The sequence below is a fragment of the Pinus tabuliformis genome, chromosome 1_1, assembly GCF_031772625.1.
Source record: "Pinus tabuliformis cultivar Carrire ecotype Pingquan chromosome 1_1, CPIR1, whole genome shotgun sequence".
NCBI classification, from domain to species: domain Eukaryota; kingdom Viridiplantae; phylum Streptophyta; class Pinopsida; order Pinales; family Pinaceae; genus Pinus; species Pinus tabuliformis.
In genome coordinates, this window is record NC_142297.1 from 399,018,278 (window position 1) to 399,038,596 (window position 20,319).

The following is a 20,319-nucleotide window of genomic DNA, read 5'->3' on the forward strand; positions in this document are numbered from 1 at the left end:
TACCTATTATAATCATACAAACAATAATAATTCCTAAATTGTAATTCTGACTTAGACCTACAACATCATCTTCCCAATTCTCCCAAAGGTGTCTCCCATGATGCCACAAAAGGAAACCACTACCCTGACTCTACTAAACTTTAATAGAATGTCAATGTAATAATATGTCATCAAGCCAATAAAGATAATGAAAAAACTCTCAAGGACCAATCCTAAGACCTTCATAGTGGTGGGTAAAGAGATAATCCTTGATCCCATGATCATAGCCGATAAATTGAACAATGAACTAGAGAATGAGTCACCATTGAATTCTTCATGCACACCATATGTGTTTTCTTAGTTCTTCTTAGGCAATAGTGTATTATTTTCACTCACCAAAGGCTTCTGCTTCCATGATCTCTTCTTCAATGGGGCCACAATATTCATTATTTATACAAATTTAGGCAGCAAAAAAATCATGGGTGGTGAGGTTTTTGAGATGGAGAGGAAAGGCTTGCAAATCGATTCAAATGAAGAATTTAAGATAGGAGAGAAATTTTTCACAAAGGATTTTTCTCAAACAGATGGCATGAAAATTCTATTGGCACACTCAACACATTTGATAATGCATTGAATAGATAGAGGAGAGTGAGAAACACTACAAAAGTAGAAATGCATAGACATATACCTTATACACATAAAAAGAAATGGTTGTGGAAGAAGACACAAGAGGCTTACCAAGTAGGCGCGTAGAGAATCTTGGCAAAGGGTGGAAAAATGACTCAAGGACAACAAAAACTACTCATGGAATTGACATGGCTACGATACCACTACTAGATAACAAAGGAAAAAAGATATGTGTGATAAGCATGTGATGCATTTCATTAATATGATACACATGTAAGTATATGAATGACTTTTAAGAGGTCTCCTAGACTCTCAATGACTATTAATATTCACATGTGAGTCTTCATATTCTTTCTCAAGTGAATAGTACAAAATACCATAACCCTAAGGGAATAGGTTTTCAACAACCATCTCTATATCAAACTTCATTTCTCATATCCAACATTTCCCTTTTATTTCAATGGCTTCATTGGTCCTGAATTACTTTTATTCAACAAATGCTTAGCAAACAAACTAATTAAATAATACCCCACAAATGTTTCAAATGCATTTGTAAGTTCTCAAATTCTACATTCCACACTACTCCAGTTCCCCGTGAAATTTTAAAATACAATAATTTTGATCTCTCCACCTTATAATGACACACTTTTTACACCTTTAGTGACAATTGTTAGTATTACACTTTATTGCATTGATAAATAGAAGGTGCTTTTGCAATTTGAGATAAAGGGAACACTCCACATATGTTTCATCATGATATGTGTGTTACACCATATTATATGTGTGATGCTTATAAAAAAAAAGAAGATAAAATCATTAGTTGAATTATGGTGTTAATAGTACACTTAATTGCATTTATAAACATAAGATACTTTTACAATTTGGGTGAAAGGAAAATGTCACATGTGCTATGCCATATTATATGTGTCATGCTTATAAAAATATTTTATCTATGTAATGCATTTTATAGGGAAAACCATTGAGCACTTTTTCTCATTTTGGGGATGATACCCATGGTAAATGGATTATGTAGAAGGTTGAAGCTTTGTCAAAAATATACTCATAAAGAGTTCAACATGTCACTTGTAAAAATTGAATTTGAATAGGGAGGATAACACTCCTCCCAACAACTCAAGCTAGACCTAATTCACCTACTTTGTATGAATTCTATCAACATCAACCAAATTATAATCTAGGGTTCTATGTCTATCAAAGTTTGAACTTGGATTTTAGAGTTTCATGTTTGATCTCAACCATTAAATGAAATCCAAAAAACAAGACCAAAGTTTTTATTTATTTTAAGTGAACATAGATTCATATTAATCACGTATATTTTAAGTGGTAAAAGATTTACAACCAAGTTCAACTTTTTATTTATTTTAAACTAGTGTAAATCTACATTAACCATATGTTTTAAGCGTTGAGAAGTTGCCCACTAGGCTTAGAAAAATCTGTGATAATGTATTATTAATACACTCATTGTGTAAGGGTTGTGATTTCAAAATTCCAAAAAAGGAGAAATTTACACTTAAATTAACTCTATCTATATATGTTTTAAAGATGAGAGAATTACATTTGAATTCAATATTTATTTCTTTCAAAATAACATAAATCCATGGTTATTTTGAATATTTTAAATAGCTAAAGGTTTGCATTTAGGTTTTCTTACTCTTTCTTTATATTTCATATATAAAAACTTATATTGACCTTGTAAATAAAAACATTCTAATTTAAAATAATTAAATTGTATTGAAGAATAAAATAATTAAAAAAAAAACTACCGCTTAACCATCTTGAATTAAAATAAATATATTTTTATATGTTTTATATAAAATAATAATAAATAATATATATAAGTTGTAAATTTGTTTTATTTTTATTATGATACTTATATATATACCATACTTATATATACGAGGAAGAAAAGATTTAAAAGCGTCACATATGTTTGTGTTGTGGTAAAAATATTAGCATTTGCACTAGATGTTGCAAAGAAAACGTCGTAAGGCATAAAGTGCGGAAATCCATTATCCATGTAGTGTGTGCATTATTCAACAAGGTGGATCTCTCTAAATTCATTGCAAACATTTATGTTGTTGCATTTCTAATTTATTTAGAATCTACTACTACCTCCTCTTCTTGGAATATTAAATTTCTTATCACCCCATGATGACAATCCCTCTAATTATTGGTATCACAGTTTTTTCCACTTTAGTGGGTTTACCTTCAACCTAAAGAAACATGAACTTGAGTCACTCAATTAAAAAGAAATTGCTAAATTGCTATTTATCAGGTTTTGAGTAAAAACAATTAATAACTCATATTTACAACCCCTTAAATATTTACAACCTTTTAAGTCTTGTATTTATAACTCATATTTATAACCCTTTAAAATGAAACTGACTATCTATATTTTTATTAATAATAAAAAGAATCTTCTTTATAAAATTGAAACTCACATGCTACTCCTATATATTTATGTTATATTTAATATTCAGTGTCCATCAATTGAATGACAAGATGAAAGCTCAACTTAATTGCACCTTTAAAATGTGACTTAAAAGTTTAATTGGTAATTATTTATTCAGTAATTTGTACATTGTTAATTGCAATTTCTCTTGAAAACTAATGTTTATATCAAAATTTTAAAAATTAACACTCACTTCTCTCGTAGTCTGGTGTTTCTTTATTTGATCATGGTACTCAAGATTGCCTTTCTCCAAAGTATCCAATGTGAAGATGATATCTTATGTGTTTCCGTGTTTCTTTATTTGATCATGGTACTCAAGATTGCCTTTCTCCAAAGTATCCAATGTGAAGATGATATCTTATGTGTTTCCGCTTTCTCAGTAGGTTCATGTGATTATTATTATTTTTGGTGTTAATGTTTATGATTTTTTTATGCCCATCCATTATTTATTATCTAAACATTGATGTTTGAAAATCCATAAGTGGCTAGTGTGGAAATTGCAAGGTATGCTGAGAATTTGGTTATCTAGTAAGCTTAGAGTCATTCTTGAGTCATTATCTTTACCATCTCAGGAAGAAGAAGAAGAAGAAAAGCCTATTGAATTGAAAAAGAACCCTAAAAAGTATTAGGATCCATGGGTCATTTTTTTTTGCATCATGTAGCAAGATCACATGGTTAATTGATTATGCCACATGAAGAATTAGCCTTTGCCAATATTTAGGCTTATGACTAGGTGATTTTTTCTACTAATATTCTTATACCAATTTACCATGATAATTCTCTTTTAAATTAAAAGGCAAGCACCATTTTTTAGTGTTTCAACTTCATTTATAAAGAGTTTAGTGCTGATAATTAGTAGATTATATGAAATTTTGAAAATTGCACTAATATATTATTGTTGTAAGGCTCTACATTCCCAATGGAACTCATATAGTGAGTGGATAAAGAAATGATAAGTTTTTCAAATGGTGAAATAATTTTCATATGCGTGATATTGTGATCTAGATAAATAAAACCAAACTCTTCATTTATCATGTGTCTTAACTCTTTTATATATCCAGTGTATTTTTCGTACAAATAAGAAGCATTTGTTAATCATGCATCATGTAATATGATCTCCAATTAGTAGAAAATACTTAATATCAAAGAAAGAAAGACAGAGGAAAATGCTTTTAATGTCCACAAATGACTCAATGTTACAAAAGAGATGCTTGCTAATGAATAGGATAAGGTAGCTTGGGAAAAGTGTAGTAACAGCTTTTATAAAGAATCCTATATAGATTTCCCGTTAACAACATATTAAGATATTTTAGAGAGTAGTTAAGTATGTTTAGAGATGTGCTAAAGAAGATAAGGTCACTAAATAAAAAATGAAGATAAACATCAATTCTTATTCGAAAATAATACAGAAAATAATTTGTGGGAACTTACTACTCTTGAGAGAAGCTTCCCAAAATTTCCTAATGGTGCTTCTCCTTAAATAAATAGGTTTAAGGCTACATCTAATTACATCAACATGGATAAGACAAGCTCTCAAGGATATGGATGTAATTTAATTACTAGAGTTGATATTCATGAAGTGAGAGTGCACACATTAATATCTCCCAAGATTGAGGGAAGTGGAGGTTAGATTAACACATACATGACCTTTGTTGTAAAAGGGATCAAAACAAGCAAATAGATTTGCAGGAGTGCATCATAAAAACCTATTAGATGATGAAAAGTAGGCATGTAGGCATATTTTCCCTAGTGTGGAAAATGAGTAAATTATATTTTAGTAGAAAATATTTTCCTATTATTTATAAGGTCTAATATTTTAACAAAAGATTGGCCAATATTTCACAATTTTTTATAATTTAAAGCAAGATTGGCTGAAAATCTAAGAGATTTTATAATTGAGAGAAAGATATGTCTAAATAATATATACATATTTGGTTATCAATAAGACATATATATATATATATATATATATATATATATATATAGAGAGAGAGAGAGAGAGAGAGAGAGAGAGAGAGAGAGAGAGAGAGATTTTGTAACTTAAGGTTTTATATTAATCAAAGACCATATTTACATGGGTTTATAAGGATTTCTAGACTGACCATGGAGGATACAACCTCTCATCGTTTGCTCCCAGAAAATATACCTTCAAGGTTCCTTAGGTGGATATCAGAGCTACTATACTTGACATTGGCAGTGTCCAGTAGATTTTCTAGCCCAAAATCTGCTATGTATGGCTCCATGTCAAAGCCTAGAAGGATGTTGCTTGGCTTAATATTTCCATGAACAAACTTCCTTTCATGTAAATAAGCCAGGCCTCTGGCTACTCCCTTTGCAATTTTAAATGATAAGTCTGTGTTTACAAAACATAATCTACTGCAAGGATGCTAAGCTGGAAATGGCTATCTACCTTTAGTGAGCATTATTGACCCCTCCTCAAAGATTTCCTGGACAATGTCTATATTTTGCTGCTTTTCAACTGACTTAGATGATGAATCAATGGATTTCCTTCTGAAAAAATTCTTAAATTTGCCTTCCTTCTTAACTGGAGCTGGTGGTGCGGATTTCGTAGGTGGGATCAAATCCACTACAATGCATGTAATGTCATCCCTAAGTCCTTTTATCGTCAAAGCCTCCTACAGCTAAAACGGTTAGGCTATGATAGAAAATAAACTTAAAGATGGTGACATTGATCGCTTATCCTTGTCAACAGTATTTGTACCTTAACAATTTGTTTTGCAGCAAGTTCTGCTGGCAAGCCTTGGCAGAAATTTGTAGCCTTCTCAGAGCTCAATGCATCCCAAACACCATCAGTTGCAATGATAAGCCTTCCTCCAGCATTCGATAGCTATTGAAACAAAAAATTACCAGTCTAAATCAAACAGACACATTGTGACCAGGTATTTTTTTCCTCCAGTAAATGGATAAAATCCATCCCCTGCCACTGCAACAATAATACACCATATATCACCTTCCCATTAAAACTGAGAATGAGCTGCAAGTAAACTGTGAGAATGTGGATGCCTCATAAGCATGGAGTTAAGTTTGATCCCTGAGCTTTGCTACAATCCTCAACTGTAGAAATATTGAAATTTTTAAGAAGACTCTGGCCATTTCATAAGCAGCTGAGTTGACAGCAGAGTTTGTCTGTTGCTGAGTCCCAATCATAGAGATGTCTATATGAGTTATGTCAATGTCTAAGTATAGCTGTTGAATATAGAATGTGGGTGTAAGTCCTCATCTCTGTCCAACTTATGTCAAAGCAAGGATGCTACATAGGAAGAAAGAATTGGTTAATCGGTTGTGGATGATGGCATTTTTTCTAGAAAATGCAATACCTCCATCATTGATGGTCTCTTTTGAGGGGAAGCAGAAGCACAATTCAATGCAATCCCCACAGACACTGAGATTTCTTCCCTTCCTTCAACCTCTAGTCGAAGAGTAGGATCTATGATGTGCAAAAGGCGATGCTTTTCATCTACAAAGTTTTGACCCCATGCTACAAAATCCTTATCTGAAGGCCAGCATGCACAGAAATGCCCTCAATAGGTGTGATGTCAGTTTGACAGACAGCACAAGCGAACAATCCTCATACTGTCTGCACCGTATATTCCGAGCCCAGCCTGCAATGTGAAATACTCAATTATTAGCATGACAGACTTGCAACAAGATGCATTCTACAATATTCTCTACAACTAGTTTTTATTTCAGTACATCACATGGAAAAGCAAGGATTTATGTCTATATATCCCACAAAAGATTGTGCAGATTCCTACCTCGGCTCCACCAACAGTATTCAATCTACCAATCTCACCACCACTGGCCATTATGCGCTCTCTCCTACAATATCATATATCAATACAAATCAAGAGCTTGAAACAATAAACTGGCTAAACAAAGACTGGTTTCCACAATCAACCAACCAAAGGAATACAGACACTCGTATAGCACAAAGGGTCATGGTTTGTTCTGCATCATGGCAAGAATCTTACTCTTCAAGATTGGCCTCAAGCCTGTGATCAGCAGTTAAAAGAGAAACCAACCCTCCAGATGATTCAAGAATGCAGCGAGAATCACCTACAGATGCTACCGTGACTGTCCAGCCATCTATTATCACAAAAGTAACGGTGGTTCCCAATGTTTGTTCTGGTAAAACCAATTATCACAAAAGTAACGGTGGTTCCCGATGTTTGTTCTGGTAAAACCAACAGATATCAGAACAAGAAGGATAGGAAGCGCCACTAGTAAAGATATACAAGACATGCAGCTAACAAAATATTAATGGCACATCCACAGGCATATATCAAGGAGGTCTCGGGATCAAATGTCATTGAATATCTAGTGGTTACCAGTAGTAGCTAAACAGGGGAAAAGTGTGGAATCCATAAGGAACTCATAATATGTAGGATCAAATGTCATTGAATATCTAGTGATTACCAACAGTAGCTAAACAGGGGAGATTGTGGAATCCATAAGAAACTCATAATATGCAAGCGATTGAAGGGCTATATTTGTAAAAAAAATAAAAAACAACCATGCAGAAACGAATTGAACGATATTTCTTGTAGATATACATGAAATGGAAAAAAGAGAACAAGAGAACCCACCATAATAGGCATTTGCCAAGCTTCCATGTGGAATGTAGTCATAAACTAGCAGTTTTTCCTCTATACCCCAATAGAAAGCTCGGAGGCGAACAATGTTGGGATGTTTAACCCTACCGATTGCTTTAGCTTCTGCTTCAAAATCCTTGTACCTTTCCAAACCACCATCACCAAGTCGCCTTTCTGCAAAAGTCAGCCCATCTTCCAGAACTGCCTTATACAATATAGTATAACCACTGGCACCCAATATATATGCAGAGGCTCTGAGTAGCTTATCTAATTCCATGTCAAGATCTCCATTTAATGTCACAAAAGCTCCTTGATGTTGATCTCCATTGTCCGAGACACTTCCATCTGAGCTCTCATCAACTTTTTTAAGGCAGAGCCATCCAACTCTACCCAAACTGGAAGAACAGTCTCCATTGTCGTCCAACTGAATATTCCTGGTATTAGGCCCATCCTCTGACTCCTTCTTTCTTCTTGTTCCCCAGTAACGGTACATAAAAACTACGCAAAGGAGGCTTATCCCTGCAAAATCGCCAACTACAATGGCAACTATGGTGCCTTTACTTAGACCTTTTCCCTTGTTGATAACAGGCATGGCTGCAATTGCTGAAGGTGAGCTGATTTTTGGAGGATCCGAGAGTGTTGAAGGAATTGAACATAAATTTGTCAGTGGGTGACCACAAAGACCTGGATTACCAACAAAAGCATCATTTTTCTGATGCAAAAGAGCTCCAAACTGTGGAATGGGTCCAGTCAAAGGCACAAGGTTACCCCAGCGTAAAAATTGCAGACGAAAATTTGCAGGTGTCTTCAACAACACCCAACACGAATCTGAAGAAAAATTTCGACAACGGCAATGGATTTCTCAACAGCTTTTCTTCCTCTGGGGCGGATTCACCCTCGACTCCTACAGATTCAATCACAAAAACCATTTGGACACAGCAGTCGTCGTCAGACGATTCATCTCTGACCTTATTTGATCTGGATCTCATTTCTACATTCAGGAAAGCCATGGATGAAATTTGCCCCAGAGATTCGATGGATGGAGCCCGTTTCAGAGGTCTGTCAGGGCAGCACGGGAAGCAAGAGCGGAGAAGACGAAAAGGGTACCCCAGGAAAATCTTTCAGGCTCCGATCTAGCAGCATTCAGGCGAGGGTTTGCAACTGTTTCAAAAATCGTGAACAGTTGCAACCACTCAACTACCTTCCCTTGATCGAACGATTAACAATCTTCTAATCGTCTAACACATAATCTAACGGCACACAGGGATGACACGTGGATTTTAGGGAAGTTCATTTCAAAGGGAAACGCCTTACGGCGTAATGAATGTTATAAATAATAATGAGGAACTTATTAGAATTGGAATAATCTCAAATCCCTAGGAAATTGGTGGTCGGGGAAGCGTGACACAAATATATTTTTTTAAATTTATTAAAAGTCAATGCAACCTAACAAACTTATGCTGAGCATATTCTCTCAATCTATGCCCTCAATTAAAAAAAAAAAATCAACAGATCCTCATCCACCTTAAGTTGAAATAAGAAGCCTTCGCAAAAATGAAACATTACAATGTAATAAAACTCATATCATTCAAATTTAATCTAAACAAACAAAAAAATCACCCCATTAGAATTACACCAAAATTATAAATAAGTAAAATTATTTTCAAATATCATAAAATTTTGGATATTAAGCTTTAAATAAATAAATAAAAATATAAAATTATATTTTACCATTTTTCAACCAAAAAGTCTAAACAAGTAAACTAGCAATTGTCCCAAAAGGTACAAAGAGAGGCCGATAGGATTATTAAATTGGAATTGTTGAATTTTTATAGAAGAGTTAATTGGTTTGTCAAAAACCTTGTTTTCTTGGACTGGATCATTGTGCAATTACTTTTCTTTAGATATTTTGTTTATATCTATATTACAAAGAACACATTGAATGTCTTATTTCATTTTAGAGTAAGTTAATTACCCAAAATCAAGAGGTTAAATTAATTACCCAAAATCAAGAAACCTCTATAGATGGCCAAGCATATACAAAGCTTGCTAGTGACCAAGGCAATAACCACCATGACTATCCAGTGCCAATATATTTCATTGAAAACCATAATTGTATATTGCATTTAGAAAGTCAAAACATAATATTAGAAAACATGTTGATATATTGCTATTAAAAAGTTAATTCCATTACAAACCATGATATTATTATTATATTTTATAAAGAATAATATACATATATAGAATGATACTACATTGAAAGCCATAATTGTATAGTGCGATTAGAAAGTCAAAATATAATATTCTTAAACCAATACTTATTGTATTCATATGTGATGTTTAATAAAATACAATTAAATTTGTGATGTATAATTAATTTTTTAACTATTTTTATTTAAAAATTAATATAATAATAATATAATTAAAATAATAATTAATAATAATATAATTGAAATGATAAAATATAAAGATTCATAGGAATGACCAAAACAACCCAATCTGCAAATTGACAATTGGACATCTTAATAGTAAAGGCATTTTAAAAATAAGCATGACTTTGAAAGAAAGTTGAAATTGATTTGATCATGTCAAACCTTTTTTGTTTAATAAAATACAATTAAATTTGTGATGTATAATTAATTTTTTTAACTATTTTTATTTAAAAATTAATAATAATAATATAATTAAAATAATAATTAATAATAATATAATTGAAATGATAAAATATAAAGATTCATAGGAATGACCAAAACAACCCAATCTGCGAATTGACAATTGGACATCTTAATAGTAAAGGCATTTTAAAAATAAGCATAACTTTGAAAGAAAGTTGAAATTGATTTGATCATCTCAAACCTTTTTTGACCTATGCAAAAATTTGATGAACAGTTTTGGACATATGCAAAAAGTTGCTAAGGAGAGTTTGACATTGAAAATATATAATCATTTTGGACATGTTAGCGCTTGAAATTTCACCTCAGGCTGAGAAAGGTAAACTCCAAGGCAACATCAAACCACTTAGCCTCGTAGCTAGCCCTACGGGGCAGGAGAGGGCTCTCTCCGGTTTATCTCGGTAAAGATCTTCAATGGGCGAGATAACCAATAGGGAAACACTGATTTTAGGCTAGTAAACTGATCAAGAGGTTTGATTTGGGATTTTTAGGTTTTTGGTGGAAAATTGGGGAATGGCAATTTCGGGTGCGGGGATTGGACACAGTTTCCGCAGGGGGTTCTTTGGGGCAAGGTAGGAGACAGTATTGATGCCTTTGATAGAGGTGGATGGATGAGAATGACCGGTGAGGAGTTAAGGAGAGCAAGCAATAACCTTGAATTCCCCTTAAACAGTTGAAAACATTGATATTAAGCAAACTTAAAAGCAGAGCATGACAGTCATGAATTCTACTTTAACACTTCATTTGCCTAATTTGCAGAAGGAAAAGTAAGGAAATGATTCACATAACACACTTACAAGTACAAAGAGAAAAACACTATCAACACATGTGACCACAAGAATCCCAAAAAGGACTGCAAAACCCTGGTCTTCCTTTGCCAAAAATTGCAGAGATACAGTGAGTAATACAATAAGAGCTTCTCCCTCAAGAGTCCAACCATGAAAATGACCAAGAAAGTACATAATATAGGCAATCTAACATCTTTCCTTGCCTCTAGGGGTCGAGCTCATCATCCTAGGAGCTGTTTCAACCAATTCTAAACTGAGCACTAAAATCTAGGCAGTCAAAACAACTTGCCTCTATAAGCTAGGAAACCAATTCATTCATTAAATGTTTGCTATTTCATGAATGAATCTTCTAGAATAGGTAAATAAGTGTCATGTCAACATGAAAATACATTAATTACATCAAAGAGGGTGAAAAATCCCATCCCAAGTCAAAACTGGTCAAAGCTGGGCGAATTCCTGAGCTGTAGATGAATTCCTGTGAAAACTGCCCAACGGATCACGCCCTCTTTCTGAACGGGTCGCGCTACTTTGGAGCTGATGTTGAGGTACTTCTAAGTGTCCAAATGAGGAAAACGTGGGCTTGTTGGAAAGGTCTGGATGTCTACTTTCCAACCCAAGTGGAATTTCTGAATTTGGTGGTCATTTGCCCCTCCAAAATTGCAATCTCCCAAGACTGCTTCCTGTGTGTCAAAAAGGTGGCAGAAAGTCATTTTTTGCTTGTTTTTTGACTTTCTGGAGGCCCAAAACTTGGTGAAATTTCTTGGAAATGGCTGAGAAAGTGTATCTTTGCATGAAAAATCCAAAAATGCTGAGTTTTCCCAAAAAGGAGTTTCCCAATGAAAGGCCGCGCGCGACCCGTTGGTGGAGAAAACCTGTGTTTGGCACAAAAAATTCACAATTGACAAAATTTTCTCCAAATTTCTTGAAATTTGGGCTGGGAGTCCCCAATAAAGTACCATGCTCAGTCAAAGAGGCTTTGGCCAAAATTTGGAGTGGATCGGGCCTTTTCCGTCGTTTTAGTGCCTTGGCCAACCTCCTTGGATCTGGCGATTGCAATTTTGACATTTCTCTAAAACCATGACACCTGTGCAAAACGTGAAGGAGGTTTTTCTTCTTTGGCATGTTATGGACAAAAACCTCTCTCAGTTTTACAAAATTCATCTTTTATTTATCTGGAACATCATTTGAGTGCGACTTGTACCGATGTGTAAAACAAGGAATTTTGTCGAAATGAAGCGAAATGAAGGGGATAAGAGGCTTCTAAATTCTTGGGGAAATTTTTGGAAGTAGGGAGGGATGTTAGGAAGCAGGGGAAAGTGGAATCGCAGAGATCGAGTGAGGGGAAGGGGTCCAAAAGGGCAAAACACAGGCCCAACCTAGAAAATTGCCAGGTTGTAGCTAGAAACTAGGGTTTGTGCAAAAATGAGGAATTTGGCGGATCTAAGGGATGGGAAGTGTTTGATAAGGTACTTTAAGGATAGGGAAAGGTGTATGAACATCAGGATACAAGTTTTGCTGATGATTTGACCGTCCAAGAGAAATTAGCTTTCAAAACCCTAGGAGAGAGAAATGACCTTGCCTAGGCGCAACTGAAGCATGAACAAGATGTAAAATGACTCATTAGACATTGACATGATAGTGACAACCCTATGAATGATGATAGACTCAGCTGAATAGTAACATAGATTGGCGTTTGGGCAATTTTGAAAGGAGTGAAAGCAAACCCTAGACCTAATGCCTAGTGACCAAATTTTGCTTGAAAACTCTTTGAAATGACAAAATTTGACCTTGACACTCTGAGACCACTTTATAAGAGCATATTTGATCACTGGAGGAAGGCTGGAAAGACTGACACTAACAGGACGTATGTGGTGGGTGAGAAAGTAAAGGTTGAAATTGAATTAATTTTTCATAATTATAATTATGATATTATGTGATAAAGGATTAAAAAATATAAAATCCCAAAGTAAAAGTTGTTCCAATTAAATTTACTTTATCATAAAAGAACGTTGTATCTCTGTGCATATTGTTCTGTATCTACATACCTATTTGAAAATGGAAAAACACCCACTTTAAATTCAAATTATACTCGTCTATTAACTGGAAATACTTTATCAATATGAAATCATATACCATATACCTGTCTTAACTATATCCACTTTATTAATGTGGATCCATGAGCTGGATGACACTTGTGGCCATATAAAAGTTTAAAGTCAAGAAGCTTGGTGATAATCGAGCATTTAAATAATATTTTTGAATTTTAAATATTTAAAAATGGTATATTTATTCTGCATCAAAAGATACCTTTAATGACAGAAAAGGGAAGCTGCCTTGCTTTTATAATTTCTAACTTCAAAAAACAGGAAGCTGCCTTTACTTTTATAATTTCGAAAAACAATGTGATAGAATTGAATAAAATATCATAAAATATCATAGACTGAAATGAACAAAATTATAATAAAATATAATATAATAGACTGAAATGAATAAAATTAAAATAAAATATTGAACAAAGAAAGTAGTAATCTTTCCATACAAGTAAAATTTAGTAGCTAATATTGCAGAGGGAAATCCCATCATATTACAGAATGAAATCCCATCCTATTACAAGTAAAACTGAGAAATTTCATATACCACAATACAAGTAAAACTGAAACCAATCTTGTAGAGTGAAATCCCATCATATTACAGAATGAAATCTCATTCTATAGGATTTACTAGGGTCATTACAGAGAAAATAAACATAAGTGGAGAGCTTATTCACAAGGCATGACATGGACTCTGTAGAGTGAATCCCCTAATCTTGAAGAGTGATTCCCATCATATTACAGAATGAAATAGCATTCTAAAGGATTTACCAGAAACATTACAAAGATCGCTATCACAATGGAGAGTTGCTTCACAAGGCAGGACATGGATTCTACTTACAGGATGTAAGCCCTTCATTCACCACAGAATCTCTTGTTGTTGAAGATGAGAAGCAGCACAAAAGTTAGTCATTCCACATCTACTACAAACTTACAACAATATTAACATCCTGCAAATATTCTCATCTATGAGGAGCTTTGGGGGCCTATAGATTACAAGAGAATAGCATAAATTCTTCACTAAACATGTTAGTAGCGTACTGATCATCTTGGTTGTTGGAGACAAAACTGGTGTTGAAGCTCTCTTTCCTCACAAACCGAGCAGGGGCTTTCTTGCCATAATTCTGAGTAGAGAAAGGTTGGGTAACCGAGTTGTATGGCACGTATGGCCACAGTTCTGCATGCTTCCCAGTGCATTTCACTTTCTTCAGTACCTTGTTCGGCTTCACATATCCCGTGACTGTCACTTTCTACATCTTTCTATTTATATACACCGTTTGAACTCCTGCACAAAATGTCCCACAGAAGAGAAACAAAAGTTATTACAATCATCAAAACCCCAGCTTATATTAATGTAGAAAAGAAAATGATGAGCCACTTTGGCCTGTGGCTTAGAGGCAGATCTCGGTTGTAACAGGTTACAAAAGTTAGCATCTCCTTACATAAATCAGCAACAAAGCTAATGGATTGGTAATGAGCAAACATAGATCCTGAGGTGCAACTTTTCAAAAGCCCAAAGCTAAAAAAATTGGTAAAACAGAGCAAACATGAACTCTAAGCTGAAAAACTGAAGAAACTTTAAAGAATTAATCAGCACACAAGTAGTTAATGTTGAAAGCATTTGCAAGGCAGTGTATCATTCTTCCACGTTGATCTGTATTTCCACCATATGTGTCAGTTCTCCTTGTGGTTTAAATAACCAAGCAATGCCTCTTAGTTTTCCAGTATTGAACAACGAATTTCAATGACGATTTCACCAGAGGCGAGGGAAAGATTTTAGTTAAGTAGTTTTCAAATACTAGGTTTCCCTAAGCTAGATACATTTGAAGAAACATCTTTGTTAAGCCATGGAGAATTAGTATGTAGATTTGCTTTTCAACTGAAAATACTTAGGCATCCATATGCACACAGTAAAGATATCATAACCTACAGCTATGATTTACTGTATGTGCTTTTGTGAAGATGGACATTGCAGTTCATAAGATACTTTTGTTTGGAATTAAATAATCAAATAGCCATTTGGAAGATGGAAACAAGTATAAGAGTTTGACACAAGCTACACCATAGTTATTATGATTAATGCGTGTGTAAACTAAAATGATTCAACGTAAAAGTAGGGTATTGTTTTGTAGTAGGTTCTTGATCTAGTCTAAAAACTATGTATGCATATTCGTTCCACAGACAAGATTTCCAGAGCACATTGAGATGCATTGCCATCTGCTAAAAATTCTTGGGGATGATGAAGCAGCCAGTCATGACATGGGAAGGCAACATAAAACTGGATCATCCTTTGTGATTGCAAACTGGAATTATTTATCTGCTCTTATGAAGGTGGACACTGCAGTGCATAAGATACTTTTGTTTGGAAAAATAATCAAACAGCCATTTGGAAGATGGAACTTTGCAATGCCTGCACATCATTTGTACCAATTGAATATCTTTGTTTAGGATCTGTAATTTGTAATTTGTTATGGATCATTGGAAACAAGTATAACGGTTTGACACAAGCTACGCCAGAGGTATTATGATTAATACAAATATAAACTAAAATGGCTCAACATAAAAGTAGGGTATAGTTCTCGAGTAAGTTTATTCTAAAAACTATGTATACATATTCTTTTCACAGACAAGAATTCAACATCACATTGTGATGCATTTCTATCTCCTAAAAATTTTTGGGGCCCAACTATAGACTATACCTAACTACTCAATACTAAATAGTGCTTGCTTTTCTCTGAGAATGGTCAATTAACTTGCAGGAGATATTGGGAGCACGAAGAAGTATTTACAGATGATGATGAAGCAGTTGGATATGATCCTGCTGAGAGAGAAGATTTAGCTCCTGAACTTCCTGCCCCACCCGAGATCAAGCAAGTATGATTGTATTCAGATGATTTGCTTATGATATACTAGGTTTTATTTGATAGCTGCAAATGTTGTTTGGTTATATCAGGTAACTAAGTAAGTTGTTTACTGTTTAACCTGCTATGAAGCTGGTTAGACACCCTTATAAGTTATGATAAAAAAAACTTAGTTTGTTTTGTTACTTATACATGAGATCATGCAAATCAAAGGAAATTTTCTTTAATTTTGATCTGTCTCGCTCTAACACCCTGACACATTATTGGCAAAATACCTTCTCAAGTTCTCTTCCATGTGAGGTTGCCTTGCTGCTACGCTTGTAGTTCTCATTTTTGCACTGGAGTTCATGGCCCTAACCTAGATACATTTGAAGAAACATCTTTGTTAAGCCATGGACAATTAGTATGTAGCTTTGCTTTTCAACTGAAAATACTTAGGCATCCATATGCACACAGTAAAGATATCATAACCTACAGCTATCATTAGAAAATCTAATTTTCAGATTGGAACCAGTTATCTTTATCAAAGATGAATAGGGTATTATCAAAAAAAAATATTCAACAAAATGCATTTTACCAGTTTACTGACCTGCAAATCATGTGACAGCATCCAGATGTTTTTTCAACAATTTGTCCACATTTTCCACACAGTCGCCAATCTTTTTTTTTGGCGAGCTTTAAGAGCAACAAATCATCTTTGTCTCTCTCAGGAATAGACAATTTCTCCAGGTCAGAGCAATCCAAACCCACATGCCATGGCACACCACATTGAGCACAAAACAACCTTCTGCATTCAGGGCATTCTGACTCTTTAATAACAACAACAAAGGGCAATCGATGAATTCCACGATTTGGAGTTTAGATAATGTACTTTCATTCCACCCATCAGATCCAGCTATATTCTCTAACTTGTTTAGTTCATCCAATGTTAAAGACTCTAACATTGGATAACTGCCACTGCCAATGTCCAGCTCCATCAACTGATTGCACATAGTAATTTGTAGTTCTTTTAATTTAGGCAGCTTCATTCCCTTTGGAAACCTTTGCAATGATGGACAATTGATAATTACCAATAATTGAAGTCGGGACATTGTTCCTTCATTCCACTCACCAGATGACCCTGCAACTAGGGATTTTAACTTGAGCAAGTTTCTTAAAACTAATTTTTCTAACATGGGAAAAGACTTACCTGCAGTTTCACTTTTGGTCTCCTCCAAGGCAGACTCACCTGCAGTTTCACTTTTGGTCTCCTCCAAGGTAGGAAGAGCCTCCAATTGGTAACATGAGCGCAAAAGTAACACTCTGATATTTTGTAACTTACAAATACTGTTGGGTAGAGTTGCCTGCTGATAATTAATGAGATGAAAATCCTGCAATTTCTTCATATTCCCTATGTTTTGGAGAATACCACGCTCAGGGGCTGCACCATCTCTATCTGCACCTGCATCAGCATCGTTGTCACATTCTAATGTTAAGCTTCTCATCTCATCCATTATACCCAGTGCAGTTTCTGATTTCACCACCATTGTCAGCTCCATGAGACTGGAGAGCTTTGAGAGATCTTCCACACTCATTGCACAAGTAGACTCCATTAATGGCAAAATGAGAGGAAGTGAGCTGAGAAAGATTTTCCGGAATCTTCTTGAGACTAAAGCATGCATCCAGCTTGAGATGCTTTAGATTCTGAAGACCTCCTATTTTATTCGACAGTGCATCCAATTCTATACAAGAATTAAGATTCAAAACTTGAAGACTAGATAGATTACAAAAGTTCTCAGGCAATGATTTTATTGGAGTGTATGACAAATCCAAACCTTTAAGTGACAGGATACTACAGAGGCTGTCAGGAAAATCAGCAAGCTTGGAGCAGTTAGACAAGTTGAGAAACTGAAGCTATTGAAGTTGCTTCAAGGTTGGCAATCCTTTTATTGGAGTGGATGACAAATCCAAAACTTGAAGAGAAGGGGTATTGTTGAACAATTCTTCTGGAATCTTTTCCAAACGAATATTGGAGGCTAAAACCAAACTCCTCAGTTCTGAACATCTCAAATCATTTGGCAGATCACGAATAGCATTATAGCCCATCGATATTCGTCTGCAATCCCTGGAAACTTTGTCAGTCGGAAAGCTCTGCAACTGTTGACCTGCTGCAAATAAGCATGTTCCCTCCTTTTGGCCTATGTCAATTGCCATGTCACGAAAAGATTCATGAATCTTTAAATACTCGACATTGTTATAGTCATCATCAACAATATACTCCACACGCTCCACCAAGCACCTTCTTACCAGTTCATCAATGCATTGTCGCCCAGCATCCATAAAATAAGGTGTCCCTGGCTTGTTGAGGAAGCCTTCCGCGTCCCACATCTGCACCAGCGTCTCCACAGCAATTTCTTTATCTTCCAGAAATGTTGCACAATTTAGAAAAAAAAAATCTTTAGATGGAATTCTGACAATTCATTGCAAGTCCATCTTAACACCTGATAAAGCTCTACGTCACTGGCCCTGAGATTTGTTGGGACGGAAGCATCTCTCTTTCTCATCAAATTTAAAGCATGGCTCCACTCATACTCATTCTTTTTAAACCTCATCGCTCCAGCAACTGCATTTATGGCCAACGGCAAGCCTCTACAATCCGAGGCAATTTCTCTTGCTCTAGCCTCTACAATATCATTCTCAAGTCCATTTTCAAAAGCTCCTTTTCTAAATAAGTCCCAACCTTCATCTGAGGACAAGGGTTCTATCTCCAGGGAGTAATCCTTTGCTCCCATCTTTTAAATCACTTGTGTGCTGCGGCTGGAGACTAAGAGTTTGCTACCAGTATTATCCCCAATTCTGACGCCCACTTCACTAAGATCTATTTCCTTCCCAATGTTGTCCAATATAAGAAGCAATTTCTTTTTGTCTAGAGATGCACTCAATTTCATCTTTTTCGTCTCAGGATTATCATTTTCCTCCATACTTATATTCAGAGCCTCCACAATGGAAGCCTGCAACTGTTCAATTTCAAAGTTCCCACAAACTGTAAACCAAATGACGAGATCAAAGAAACGACTGACCTCTTTCTTGTAGGTATTGTAGATGATTTTGAGCAAGGATGTCTTACCCACACCCCCTTTACCATATACACCGATTACACGAGCTTCGCGACGAGCTCCCTCCAACCAACCCTGCAGCTTCTCCCGGGCAGATTTAATGCCCACCCCTACGAATCCAGAGTCAGGCACAGGTTGAAGAAGGCGCTGTGCTCTAGGAGCGGCTGAGGACACAATCTGCTCTGCATTGGAGGACATCGAAAAAACCATTTCAAGCTCTTGCGACAGGGAAGCAAGAGTGGAGAAGACGAAAAGGGTACCCCAGGCAAATCTTTCAGGCTCCGATCTAGCAGCATTCAGGCGAGGGTTTGCAATCTTCTACCTTCCCTTGATCGAACGATTAACAATCTTCTAATCGTCTAACACATAATCTAACGGCACACCAGGATGACAGGTGGATTTTAGGGAAGTTCATTTCAGAGGGAAACGCCTTACGGCGTAAAAAGAATTTGTGTTGTGGTCAAAAGCGTCATATATGTTACTGATGGCTATGTTCACATAATGATTGTATTAGTTTATCTATTCAAAGGGATCATTTCTGGTTGACTCAATGATGGAGCTTGATCTCATGAGTGTCAAGAGAATTGAATCAATGATAGAGCTTGACCTCGTGAGTGTCAAGAGAATTGAATTGATGACCTCCCAATAGCAAAGGTGCATTAAACCAATTAAGCTAACCATCGAGACTTCATCTATATATATATATATATATATATATATATATATATATATATATTACGACAACACAAAAATATGTGACATAGATTTTTTAATTTTTTTCTTCTTCGCATTATAAAATATTATGGTTCTTTCAATATGCTAGATAATTTTGATATATTAAATTATATGGTTTATTGATTGAGATGAGATATTATTCAAATTTGATTATAAATATTAATAAATTGAAAGTTTTAATAATGTTGAGGGTTAGCTCAATTGGGTGAATTCTTGTTGTTAAAGCACTTGTTAATGGGAGGTTGCAGCATTGATTCTCACCAAGGCCATTAAGGTTAGACTTTGCTAATAAGTTGATCGGATGTTGATCCCTTAGGGTGATTTTTAATGTAAATAAAATAAAACTAAAATCATGGGACATGTTGATGGAGGATCATTTCCTATTTTGT

At 35.1% G+C, this 20,319-nt stretch overlaps 3 protein-coding genes across 3 annotated transcripts; all 3 read right to left on the minus strand.

Moving 5' to 3' along the window:
* Positions 1 to 6,607: 6,607 nt before the first annotated feature.
* On the minus strand, positions 6,608 to 7,495 carry LOC149213320 (putative protein phosphatase 2C 5). The gene is made up of 4 exons (XM_089393112.1): positions 7,426 to 7,495; positions 7,069 to 7,222; positions 6,853 to 6,916; positions 6,608 to 6,699 (listed from the first exon to the last, which is right to left on the minus strand). Exons 1-4 carry the CDS (start codon positions 7,493 to 7,495, stop codon positions 6,634 to 6,636), a joined length of 354 nt encoding a protein of 117 aa, XP_089249238.1. The 3' UTR covers positions 6,608 to 6,633.
* A 9,186-nt stretch (positions 7,496 to 16,681) lies between these two features.
* Positions 16,682 to 17,692, minus strand: LOC149213321 (putative disease resistance protein At4g19050). Its single transcript, XM_089388978.1, has 3 exons — positions 17,329 to 17,692; positions 16,885 to 17,289; positions 16,682 to 16,689 (listed from the first exon to the last, which is right to left on the minus strand). Exons 1-3 carry the CDS (start codon positions 17,690 to 17,692, stop codon positions 16,682 to 16,684), a joined length of 777 nt encoding a protein of 258 aa, XP_089245104.1.
* A 1,182-nt stretch (positions 17,693 to 18,874) lies between these two features.
* LOC149213322 (putative disease resistance protein At5g43740) lies at positions 18,875 to 19,393 on the minus strand. Its single transcript, XM_089388979.1, has one exon. It carries the CDS (start codon positions 19,391 to 19,393, stop codon positions 18,875 to 18,877), a length of 519 nt encoding a protein of 172 aa, XP_089245105.1.
* Positions 19,394 to 20,319: the final 926 nt, after the last annotated feature.